Consider the following 12,034-nt stretch of genomic DNA (forward strand, 5'->3'; position numbering starts at 1 on the left):
GCTCCCAAAGCCAGAAAAGGTGTGCCTCAAAAAGCAGAGGATAGGCCAGCCATGGTGGTGCTTGCTTGCCTTTAATCCACACACTTGCAGGTAGATCTCTGAGTTCGAGGCCAGCTTCATCTTCATCTTGAGCTCCAGGAGAGCCAAGACCATGACTCAAAAGAAAAAGAGGGTCACAGGGAGAAAGCCAGGTGTGGTGGCATGGGCCTGTTGTGTGCCTTTGCTGGGAGGCAGAGGCAGGCAGATCTCTGAGTTTCAGGTCACCTAAGGCTGACCATGAAAACCCTGTCTCAAAAATAAATATAAACCCCTAGTGGCAGGGGTGATTTACTTCCTTAGAGTTGCTGGTCAGGGAAGCCTCTAGAACAATAGGGCTGTTTACCATTGTTGTCCGTGACATTCCAGAACTGAATGGTAAGACCCTGCTGTTAATGATGTCATATGTGTTGGTTACAAGACTTGGAAAAATAAGTCTAGGACTGAGACAGAAGTGTCCCTTCCAGTGGCTTAGCTCTTGTAGCCCTAGAAAGTGCAATGAAGTGTCTCTGGGGAGGATCAGAGCCTGAAGTCCTATCCAGCTATGGATTCCGAATGTTTCATGATGGAAAGGTCTCACGAGCTACTGCAGTAGTGACACAAGCCACTAGGAATAAGACAAAGCTTCTCATTGGGCTTAAGCAAAGCCTTCTCCAAAAAGGACAGTTCACATCTAATGTGTATATGCCTTAGATGAGACGAGACCTGTGCCCAGAGAAGTCATAGGCCCTGGTGAAAGACAGCAGCCATTGGTCTAATGAATGAGTATGACATTACGTCCAGCTAAGCTGCTTCTCCGCATCTGTCCTTATGACTATAGGTCATTTTCTGCCTTTTCCCCACATGTGTTTATAGCAAAAGAAATACTGCCAAGACTCACCACCAGCTATACTCTGAAAACTGGGGATAAAAACTACCCCACCAGAGTTAGATGACCATAGTCAGACTTCTATGTAACCTCCTCCAAGGCTCAGGGACCATTATGAATGGGGAGGTGGAATAGGGAGAGGGCAGGAATGATTTAAGAGCCTGAAGAAGTGTGTCACATGGCAATTTCCTCTGACATAAAACCTTCCGTCTTCGAGGGAAGTCCCTTAAAACACATAGACTATTCTGCAGGGAGATGAAACATCCCATCCTCCAGGAAAGCTCCTTAAGCTCAGGAAGTAAACAACTCAAAGGCTTCAGGAAGTCCCTGAGACGGAGCAGATGTACTAGGTCTCTCCTTCCCCAGGCATAGTTAAGCAGCCAGGACTGCTTGAAAGACATTCTCGGACAAGCTGAGCTGGTTGGAAGCCCCTCTGACCTGCCTGTTGCCTGAAGGCGGTGCAGCATGCTCCAGATTCCAGCTTTCACAAGCTGTCACTCATACTGCGGAGGCTTTTGGTGATCAGCTGCCTTTTGAGTCACTTCTGTCTCTGTAAGCAGCCCCTCACCCATATGCCTGTAAGTAACCCAATTAAACTCACTGGTTCTCCAAGTTGGACTTAGATGATATATATCCTTTGGTCTATCATCATTTCCCTATCTGGGACAAACAGATTGTCTCTTTAGGGATGCTGTCACACAGTAGTACTTAGATACATGGTAATTTTGAGGTCAGGCTGGCCTACAAGAGACCCTACCTCAAGAAGAAAGGGAGAAGGAGACAGAGAGGAAAGAAAACAGCAAGGAAAAAGATTTTAACCCAGAGGATCTAGAAGACAGTTAGTCCTCCAAACTGGTCTCTGAGGTGTCAGCCACTGTGAGCCCTGTCTTAAGAGCCAGGAATGGACAGAATCCCCATAGGGGCTCCAGTTCCCAAACTGCGATATGTCCCTACTCATTCTACATCTATTATCTCTGGTAAAGGACTCTAGCCTAGAAAATGCTAATAACAGGGCTGGAGAGATGGCTCAACAGTTAAGAGCACTGGCTACTCTTCCAGAGGTCCTGAGTTCAATTCCCAGCAACTACATGGTGGCTTATAACCATCTATAATGAGATCCGATGCCCTTTTCTGGTCTGTCTGAAGACAGCTACAGGGTACTCATATACATAAAATAAATCTTTAAGAAGAAAGGAAGAAAATGCTAATAACAGATTTTAATGCATAAGGCACAGTGTAATGCTAAAATCATTAAGCATGTTCACACATAAAAGGCCCAGCAGGCTGAGCAGAAGCAGCAAATACAGGACCCCTGTCAGGCACCCTGGAGAGCCCCAGAGGAAGAGAGGGTCATCCAGTCTTTGGCATGGCGCCTGGGGGCATGAAATGACTAGCATGGTCCCAGTTTCCCTCTGGAGGCACTGACATCAATGGATAGCTCTTTGGTGTGGAAAAAGTCAGTGCAAATGTCCAGGGGTTGAGTTCTGGAGCAGTTGGGGTTGGCACCCGGGGAATGGGAAGTCTCTGGACAATCCTCACTGCTCAGGGACAACATGTGGCCTTTTTCTTGCTGGCAGTTAGGTACAAGTTTTTGTCATCGCTGTTGATGCCTGAAAAGGGGTGGGAAAAATATGAATCAGGGGTTGAAGGTGCCCTCAGCCCCTGCCCTTGCTGTCACTGTCAACCAGGTGAGTACTTACGAACAACATCCCCAATGTGCCGAGCCCCTGATTTCTCCAGCTCAGCCAGGACATTGGCCTCAAAGGTTAGCGCTGCCACGCGGAAGAAGAATTCCCGGACATTCTCACCTGACACGAGGAGCAGAAAACTCAGGGGAACACTAGAACACTGGACCCAGCTTAGATGCAGGAGTGAAAGAGAGGTAGGCAGGCACACACAGCAGAAACCTGGAGCCCCCAACTCACCAGTGAGGGAGGACACTGCCCAATACTCAGCCTTAATCTCTTGGGCCACCTTGACGGCATCCTTCTCCATTAGGGAATACTGAGCAGGAGTCTGTGAGAAAATCAGAGTCAGACTGGGGGTGGGTCTCCTCACCGAGGTGGGAAGGTCTCCCTCTGGTCCACTCACACTCAGGTCCTTCTTGGAACCCACGAGGAAGAGAAGCACGTTGGAAGGGTCATTCTCCTTGAGAGCGTCAGAGAGCCACTGCCTGCCACAGACAGTGGATAGCAATAAGGATTGTGTGAGCCTGACAGGAAAGCGCCACCCACCAGCTTTCTCACGTCCAGTGACTAGCTCTGGCTTTTCTCCCCCCCACCCCCCTTCCCCGGGCCACCACCTCAATGACTCCAAAGGCTTGATTCCACACTCCTAGGCATTGTTGGCAAGTCTACCGCTAAGCTACAGACAGTGCTTAGATACATCCTTGTTTCCTGATCACCTTTTCTAAACCCTCCCTGGACTTTCCTGTCCTGTCCTGGCATCCTCACGTACTTGGTGTGTTCCAGGGATGCCACATCATTCAGGTTGAAGACAATGATGATGGCTGAAAGAGTGACAGAAACAGCAGCACATTGAGAGGAAGATGGATGGATGCCTTTGGCTCGTTCTCCCTCCCCACCAACTCTCCTCAGGGGCTGGTGTGCTCTTAGACTGCCTGCACTGCAGAGTCAAAGCCCTACCTTGAGCTCCTCGGTAGTAGGTGGAAGCGATGCACTTAAACCTCTCCTGACCAGCCGTGTCCCAACTGGAAGAAAGGAGAGTAGAACCCAGATAATAGGGTGTGCAGAATGGGGTGACAAGTCTAGCTGGAAGGGGTAGAGGAGACACTCACAGTTGGAGACTGAAGGGGACACCCAAGACTTCAAATCGCTCCATCTCAAAATCCACTCCGATGGTAGCCTTGTAATTCTTATCGAAAGTGTCTTTGCAAAACCTAAGGGGACAGGAGGCAGCCTGTAGCCCCGCCTACCTTGTTAATCCAGCTGTGTCCTTGCCCAGCCAAGCTCCAGTACCCTGTTACCTATTAATGAGACAGGTCTTCCCCACAGATAGGTCCCCCACAACGATGACCTTGGATATCTTAAATCTGTTGGACAGAAGAGTGGATGGACAGAGGAAGTCCATGTCAACTAAGGTACTTCCTTAGTTGATATGTCCTCCCTGGAAACCCAGAAGGTCCTGCACAGATGTGCTGTGGAGCAGAGGTCAACATTAGGGACTTTCAGACTTATTTCTCTGGCATGTTGGGGGAGGAGGTTGTGTAGTGATGGGGATGGCCCAGGGCTCTGCACATGTTGGACAAGTGTGCTCTTTTGCTCTGTCTCTCTCTGTCTCTCCTCCCCTCCTTCAGATACAGCCCACCACCCACTAGAGGTTCTATGGATGGGGTGACTTCCCCCATGTTGGATGCCTTCTTCATAGGCTCACAATCTCAACGGGACGGTACCAGGAGAACACCAGAACTGAGGCATAACCATGTAGCCTCAAAGGGGTGAATGACTTCAAAGTTTCTTGAGTATTTTTTTAGTTAGGGGTGTCCCTAACTCACCCCACGGTCCCTGTCCGGTGCTCCTGGCAGGCGCAAGTGACGCGGGGGTGGAAATCTTTGCGCACGTGCAAAGCGGCCTCCTTCCTCAGGCACTGAGAGGACAGAGTGAGAATGGAGCTTTTGTGCCTTTGCCAAGCAGCCCTGGGTTGGGGGTGGGGTGGGAAGCGGACCACCCAGGAGCAGCGGGCCTTGCGGGGAGACAAGGCTGGGCCCAATCCAACTGCTCGGGTGCCACCTTTTCCCCGCCCACATTCAGCGACAGCCAGAGGCCCGACGTGGCCCTGGTGCCTACCTGGGGCAGCTCCGCCAGGACGCGGTCCCTCCGCACGGGCGCCAGAATGTTCATCTTGTCTGCGGCCTTGCGGGGCTCCCCGGGAAGAAGCAGAGACCTGATCCGCCCCGGCGGCCGGTACCCGTGGGGACCCGACGATTATCCGCGGCCGCGGGGTACCGACAATCACCCGGGGCCACGGAGAGCCTGTGGGAGCCCTCGGCCTTGGAGACGCTACGACCACCGCGGGCCAAGGGGATGAGACAATCACCCCGGGTCTGGGAGAACCCACAATCACCCGAGCCCGGGGCGTCCCGAAGACCACTCGGGGGCGGGGAGATCCCCCGGCCGCTAGTTGTGGGCGGGGAGTTGCGTCGCGGGGAGACCGGGCCCGCGCGGACCCTACAATGACACGGGGTCGGATAGCTCCTACGATAACTCGGGGCCGCGGAGACCCGACGACAACTCGGGGCTGGGATGGCCCTACCATAACACAGCGGCCTGGGGGCGCGGGGCCGCCCCGCCACACGGGGTCACTGCACGCAGGGGCGGCACTGCCGACGCCCGCAATCGGTGAGAGGAGGGGGCGACAGCCCTGGACGCGCGGCGAGGCCTGCCGTCCCACTCCGCGAACGCTGTAACGCGATCCCCGGAAATTCCTGGAGAAGGGCCGCCCCCTGCCCCGCACCCCGTCGCTCCCGGGTTTGCAGCCGCCCTCACCGCGGCCCTCGCCAACCCCCTCCTCTCCTCTCCTCGCGCGCTGCTCGGGCTCCAGATGCCCTACCCAACACCAGGACCGCCTCCACCCAGGCTGGAGCCTTTCCAGAATGGGATCCCTCCAGTCTCCCTCCCCTCCATCTCCCTGTTGGAGCCGCGTCTTCCTCGGGACCCCTTACCCAACGGAACTGGTGATGGGGAACCGGTGATTGGAGCGCAGCATCTGGCAAGACCCGGAGCCGCCGAAGAGAAAAGGGGGAGAGAAGGGGCCCAAGGGGAGGCGGTGCTTCCCTCCACGACTCCAGGCCTGGCACATGACTCATAGAGTCTGCCCCTGCTCGCCCTTCTGCCCTGAGAGGTGAGAGGGAGAGCCTAAAGGGGGTGTCAAGATTTGAACGAGGTGTCCGCCAAGAACCAGACGTCCCAGATCTGTTGTTGTCTGCTCCCGTCGAGCCTCTTTCCCTGAAGGATAAAAGAAGTGTTAGGTAGACTGTGAAACTTCGTCTTTTGGCATGGTTACTACTATGGGATTGCAGAATACCCTTCTAATACGGGTGTACGTTTTCTAGCCGGATTAGAACAGTAAAACCAAGAACACCTTTTCCTTTTTGTACGCGTGTGCACACGCGTGCACACACACACCGCGCGCGCAAAGAAGACACTGATATATGTTTAAATGTTTGGAGCTAAATTTGAAGATACAAAAATGATGGGACACAGTACTAGGAAGGGAAGACTAGTTCAGGATTGAGCACTATGAAATTACTCACAGGAGCCGGGCAGTGGTGGCGCACGCCTGTAATCCCAGCACTCTGGGAGGCAGAGGCAGGCGGATTTCTGAGTTCCAGGCCAGCCTGGTCTACAGAGTGAGTTCCAGGACAGCCAGGGCTACACAGAAAAACCCTGTCTCGAAAAAAGCAAATCCAAAAAAACAAAACAACAACAAAAAAAAACAAAAAAAATTACAGGAAAAACTAGAGCAAGAAAATTCACATGTTCTCTCATCTGTGGCTAGAACTACTTAAGGATCATTACTGACATCTAGCATGGAGGCTCACACCTGTGCTTCCAGCGCTCATGAGGCTGGGGTCTCTACTGGTTTAAAGCCAGCCTTGGCTACAGAGTGCGACTTTTGTCTTAAAATAATAACATAAATCCGGGTGTGATATCCTATCAATGAACTCGGAGGCGGAGGTAGGTAGATCTTTGTGAGTCTGAAGCCAACCTGATTTACTTAGCTCCAGGCAAGCCAGAGTTGTGTTGTGAGGTCCTGTCTCAAGAACTAATAGGGGGAGGAGGAGAGGCAGGAGGAGGGAGAGGAAGACAATGATTAGGTTTGGAGAAACAGTTCAAGAATTAAGAACACTTGCTGCTCTTATAGAGATCAGGGGCTCTGCTCCTACCTGTACCCCCAGTTCCAGAGCACTGGACACATTCTTCTCCTCCTACACCAGCCATGCATGTGCTACACCGTTGCATGCAGGCAAAACCCTCATACATATAGAACTTTTAACTATTAGGGACTGTACAATGACCCAACAGTTCATAGTATGTTTGAGTTCTCATAGAGGACCTGAGTTCATTTCCCAGCACTCGCACGCCAGTAACTCCACCTCCAGGATATCAGAAACCCGGCTTCTGTGGTTACCGACATGCACAAGTACACACATGTAGAGACATACACATACATTTAAAAAAAAATCTTTTTGTTGTTGTTGATATGGTTTCTCTCTGTATACCCCTGGCTGTCCTGGAACTTGCTTTGTAGATCAGGATGGCCTCAAACTAACAGAGATTTGCCTGCCTCTGCCTCCCAGTGCTAGGATTAAAGGTGTACTTCACCACTGTCTGGTCCTCCACAATTTAATTTTGTTTTTGTTTTTCAAGACAGGGTTTCTCTGTATAGCCCTGGTGTTCTGGAACTCACTCTGTAGACCAAGCTGGCCTTGAATTCAGAAATCTCCTGCCTCTGCCTCCCAAGTGCTGGGATTAAAGGCATGCACCACCACTGCCAAAAATTTTTTTCTTTAAAATTTATTTGGAAAACTCTCCCCCCCTCCCTCCTCCTCTCTCTCAATCTCTCTCTCTCTCTCTCTCTCTCTCTCTCTCTGTGTGTGTGTGTGTTTGTAGCTCTTTTGTAGCTCTTCTGGATTTCTTTCCCATCTCACACTGGATTTTTTTGTTGCCACCAAATCACTGTGAGGCTAACAAAATCACTGTAGTAATAACTACATCAAATTCAGCTCTGCAACCTCAATTTTCTACAGGTGTCATATGCACACGTTAGAGAAAATCCTGTCTGTCCTAGCATTGCACAGCTTTGCTTCATCTCTACTAGTGAGGCAGACTGCATTGTTTGTATTTTGTTTATCTGTTTGTGGCAGCCTCACTATGTAGTACTGGCTGGCCTGGAATTTACTGTGTAGCACAGGCTGGCCTTGGTTTTGTGTCAATCTTCTTGTCTCCTGAGTGCTGGGATTATAGGTGTGGCCTACAAAGGGCTTCTATCATTTATATGTCTGTCTGTCTATCTATTTTTTGAGACTGGTCTCACTACATATACCTGACTAACCTGTAACTTGCCATGTAGATCAGGCTGACCTTGAACTCACAGAGATCTGACTGCATGTTTTCTCATGCTGAGATTAAAGGCGTGTCACCAAACCTGGCTACAAATCTTAATTAAATTATTTTCCATGGGTTTTGTTTTTGTTCGTTTGTTTTGTTTTTGGAATAGGATCTGTCTATGTAGCTTTGGCTATCCTGGAACTTGCTATGTAGACCAGCCAGGGCTTGAACTGCTGGGGATAAAGGTGTACAATCCACATTAGGCCTAAAAACCCTTTATGTTAGTGTGCGGGCATGTGCACATTAAGTAGAGGTGTTCACAGAGGTATGGCTGTTGGGAATTCCAGGTCTGCTGAAAGAGAAGTACGTGATCTTAAGTTCTTCTAACCCCTTAAACTGTATTCTTCCCAGTTGGTAGTGTTATTGGCTTCTGACACCGCAAACCTCTTCCCTAAGGCTGGAAAATGCTCAAGAACTGTAAGGACCATAACACAACCACCAGATTTTATAGCCACCCACTGTTTTAGACCTAGGGGAATAAACATGTATCATTTAAAAATTACAACTCAGCCATGTAGTGTTGGCACAGGCCTTTAAGCCAAGCATTCAGGAGTCAGAGGTAGGTAGATCTCTGTGAGTTCAAAGCCAATTTGTTCTTCAGAGTTGAGTTCCAAGACAGCCAGAACTATTACAAAGAGAAACCCTGTCTTGAGTAGAAATTCAAACGAAACAAAACAAAACAAACAGAACAAAACAAAACACAAAACCTACAGTTGGGTAGTGGTGGCACATGCTTTTAATCCCAGGATTTGGGAGGCGGATTGGTTTTCTGAGTTCGAAGCCAGCCTGGTCTACAGGGTGAGGTCCAGGGCAGCCAGGGCTACACAGAGTAACCCTGTCTTGAAAAACCAAAAAAAAAAAAAAAAAAAAAAACCAAACCCCAAACCAAACAAACAAACAAAAAAAGAAACAAAACCCCACAAAACCTACAGTTCCTAAGAAAAACCCAGAGTCGGAAAACCAAACTAAACGAAACAAAAAAAAAAAAACCAAAACCCTACAATTCCCAAAAAGCCTTAAGGCCTTTAGAAGGGAAAGGTGGTGCAAGCTTTGTCTCCAGCACTAGGGAATTAAATGGAACTACAACTCCCAGGAAGCCTCATACTATTGTTTATCCAATCAGTGCTGTGTGTAAGCTATCGCGAGACTTTTATGAGACTTCATTCTATAAGCTCATGGGAATTAGGCTGGGCCATCCTTTTCGCCAAGATGGCGCCGAAAGCGAAGAAGGAAGGTATGTCGCGTTATGGGAACGTGTCAGGTCGGCCTTGGATACCCGTACAGCAAACTCACGGGGAAGACGAATGCTCGGCTAAGCCATGGGGGGCTTGTTCTGTAGCTTCTGTCGCGATTAGGCTCCATTGCCGGGTAAGAGGACCGCGTGGGCCAAGCCGCATGGGCTGGTTCCAGTGAAGGGGATTGACAAGGCAACCCGGCCGGCCTCGCCCGCCACTTAATAGCCAAGCACTTGACTTTGGGAAGCTATTTAACATCCACAGGGTGGCGCTCCGTGTCTCCAAACCTATAAGGGATTCAGAGTAGTCCATGTTCGCCCTTTTTATACGTTAAATGGGGTTATACGCACCAACTTGGCGTTACAACGGGTTAATTATCTTTGCCTGCAGTATCGTGCATATGATGGAAAAAACTTAAAGCCTCCTGAGACTTGTGATGTCTTCAAAGGAACCACTGATGCACGTGCTGACAGGGTCAGCCGGAAGGGATCACTTTATGGATGCCACACTTTAATTTTGTGTCCCTCTTCCAGCTCCTGCCCCTCCCAAAGCCGAAGCCAAAGCGAAGGCCTTGAAAGCTAAGAAAGCAGTGTTAAAAGGCGTCCACAGCCACAAAAAGAAGAAGATCCGAACGTCACCCACCTTCCGGCGGCCCAAGACCCTGCGGCTCCGGAGGCAGCCAAAATACCCCCGAAAGAGTGCGCCCAGGAGAAACAAGTCAGTACTGACCCTTTACCACCAGCATGTAGTAGGACATGAGTGTTCCTAATTTACTACCCACCCAATAGCTTCCCTTATAAAACGCATAATTGTCTAAGGAGCTGCTGTGGTGGAAGCGTGAAGTCTTTTTAAGCTAATTACTTATGTGTAATCCATGTTTGAAAGTTGACTTAAAAGAGATGTTGCTTACCTTGGTTCCAAGAGACGTGGCACTTGTTGGAACACATGAATGTGTTGTTGACTAAATTGTGTTGTTGACTAAATTGTCGCATTGGGGAGTGATGCCCTTACCAATGGCGCTATGAAACACTTTCTTAAAAAAAATTACTTTTTATTTACATGAGTACACTGAGCTGTCTTCAAACACACCAGAAGAGGGCATCAGATCCCATTATAGTTGGTTATGAGCTACCTTGTAGTTGCTGGGAATTGAACTCAGGACCTCTGGAAGAGCAGTTGGTGCTCTTAACACTGAGCCATCTCCAGCTGAAAGACGCTCCCCTGCTCCAAGGCAGGGTTTCTCTGTGTAGTCCTGACTGTCCTGGATCTCACTTTGTAGACCAGGCTGGCCTCAAACTCAAGAAATCCACCTGTCTCTGCCTCCCAAGTGCTGGGATTAAAGGCATGCACCACTGCCCAGATAGAAAGACACTTAATTGACCCGAATTCTAACACTACTCAAAGGACATTTGAGAGAATGACTGTGCTTACTGAAAAGTGTTGTGTCTGTGGGGACAAGTACTTGCCAAACACGAATAAGAAAGACTTGGCTTTTCAGAATCTCAAGGGAAAGTTGTCTCCCAACTGCTCAGGGCCAACTTTAGAGTTGCTGTTGGTTCTAGCCATGTTTGGTGGGTATCCTATAAAGCAGGGAAATGGAGGCTAGAGGAGCTGAAGTCAAAGGTCGTCTTTGAGACCTTGTCTCAAACCAGAAGCGAGGGTGTGTAGGTGAGAAAGTGGCTCGTGGATTTCAGGCTAGCTTGTGCTGTGCTGTGAGTCCCTGTCTCAACAAATAGTTCTGGAGTGTAGCTGACCGAGCAGTTGAGCACCATTTTCTCTTTGTTCTGGCCTCATAATAAATTGTAAATGTGGAATGACATTGGATAAATGCATGAGTCAACCTTGATTCTTCAGTCAAGAGAACATAAAGGATTGGGCTCTGAAGGGGAAATTGTGCCCCTTGTGGTTCAGGTGCATGTGATGACATTATTAAGCGACCAAAGTCTGATAGAGATGATTTTGATCCTATTGTCTGATGCACCTATTCTTTCTTAGTCTTGTTCTAAAGGAAATGATGTGTTGAATACTGGCGCCAAAGCAGCTAACTCCATTTTCATCTCTAGGCTTGACCACTATGCTATCATCAAATTCCCCCTGACCACCGAGTCAGCCATGAAGAAGATAGAGGACAACAACACGCTTGTGTTCATTGTGGATGTCAAGGCCAACAAGCACCAGATCAAACAGGCCGTGAAGAAACTCTATGACATTGACGTGGCCAAAGTCAACACCCTAATAAGGTGAGTGGGACCAAGCAGAGGCCAGAAAGCTTGTGTGGTATTCCTTAAGCACACCATGGCTTCATGGTGAGTCGCCCCTCTGTGCAGGTGATGGAAAACTCAATGTTTGGAAAAGAATGACACCAACAAAGGAACCACTGATGCCCAGAGGACTATGGGAGGGATTTGGGAAGGGGTGGGACTGTGAGCTTCCTCTGAGGCTTCCTTCTCCACATAGGCCTGACGGAGAGAAGAAGGCGTATGTTCGCTTGGCTCCTGATTATGATGCTCTAGATGTTGCCAACAAGGTAAGCATCATTTCTTTTTAGATGCTGCATCTGCATCAAAATCTGACTACTAGCTCAAACAAACTCCCCTTCTGTCCCCCCAGCTCACTTCATTTATCAAGGAGTTCAGCTCCAGTAATTTAGTTCCCTTTTTTGTTTTGTTTTTCAGATTGGGATCATCTAAACTGAGTCCAGATGGCTAATTCTAAATATACACATTTTTTTTTCACCATAAATAATGCTGCTTGTCGTTTGTCGC

General features: G+C 49.2%; 2 protein-coding genes and 3 non-coding genes across 5 annotated transcripts; 4 read left to right on the forward strand and 1 right to left on the reverse strand.

The window, feature by feature from the left end:
• Positions 1-2,101: 2,101 nt before the first annotated feature.
• Rab34 (RAB34, member RAS oncogene family) lies at positions 2,102-5,678 on the reverse strand. Its single transcript, XM_052196915.1, has 11 exons — positions 5,586-5,678; positions 4,711-4,923; positions 4,419-4,510; positions 3,891-3,956; positions 3,702-3,803; positions 3,550-3,614; positions 3,362-3,413; positions 2,996-3,077; positions 2,830-2,920; positions 2,605-2,712; positions 2,102-2,514 (listed from the first exon to the last, which is right to left on the reverse strand). Exons 2-11 carry the CDS (start codon positions 4,762-4,764, stop codon positions 2,447-2,449), a joined length of 780 nt encoding a protein of 259 aa, XP_052052875.1. The 5' UTR covers positions 4,765-4,923; positions 5,586-5,678; the 3' UTR covers positions 2,102-2,446.
• Positions 5,679-9,191: 3,513 nt separating this feature from the next.
• Positions 9,192-12,014, forward strand: Rpl23a (ribosomal protein L23a). The gene is made up of 5 exons (XM_052194532.1): positions 9,192-9,268; positions 9,803-9,986; positions 11,333-11,509; positions 11,727-11,796; positions 11,945-12,014. The coding sequence occupies exons 1-5, from the start codon at positions 9,244-9,246 to the stop codon at positions 11,957-11,959; spliced, it is 471 nt and encodes a 156-aa protein (XP_052050492.1). The 5' UTR covers positions 9,192-9,243; the 3' UTR covers positions 11,960-12,014.
• LOC127695657 (small nucleolar RNA SNORD42) lies at positions 9,664-9,732 on the forward strand. The gene has a single exon (XR_007980032.1). It is a non-coding gene; the product is annotated as a small nucleolar RNA SNORD42 (small nucleolar RNA).
• On the forward strand, positions 11,180-11,251 carry LOC127695677 (small nucleolar RNA Z17). The gene has a single exon (XR_007980047.1). It is a non-coding gene; the product is annotated as a small nucleolar RNA Z17 (small nucleolar RNA).
• On the forward strand, positions 11,591-11,655 carry LOC127695658 (small nucleolar RNA SNORD42). The gene has a single exon (XR_007980033.1). It is a non-coding gene; the product is annotated as a small nucleolar RNA SNORD42 (small nucleolar RNA).
• Positions 12,015-12,034: the final 20 nt, after the last annotated feature.

This window comes from Apodemus sylvaticus, chromosome 10, assembly GCF_947179515.1.
Source record: "Apodemus sylvaticus chromosome 10, mApoSyl1.1, whole genome shotgun sequence".
NCBI classification, from domain to species: domain Eukaryota; kingdom Metazoa; phylum Chordata; class Mammalia; order Rodentia; family Muridae; genus Apodemus; species Apodemus sylvaticus.

Coding starts and splice junctions, on each gene's coding strand:
- Rpl23a (XM_052194532.1), top strand. CDS start 9,244: ATGGCGCCGAAAGCGAAGAAGGAAG. Junction 9,269..9,802: donor GCCGAAAGCGAAGAAGGAAG/GTATGTCGCGTT, acceptor TCCCTCTTCCAG/CTCCTGCCCCTCCCAAAGCC. Junction 9,987..11,332: donor AGTGCGCCCAGGAGAAACAA/GTCAGTACTGAC, acceptor TTTCATCTCTAG/GCTTGACCACTATGCTATCA.
- Rab34 (XM_052196915.1), bottom strand. CDS start 4,764: ATGAACATTCTGGCGCCCGTGCGGAGGGACCGCGTCCTGGCGGAGCTG. Junction 2,713..2,829: donor GGCAGTGTCCTCCCTCACTG/GTGAGTTGGGGG, acceptor TCCTCGTGTCAG/GTGAGAATGTCCGGGAATTC. Junction 2,515..2,604: donor GCACATTGGGGATGTTGTTC/GTAAGTACTCAC, acceptor ACCCCTTTTCAG/GCATCAACAGCGATGACAAA.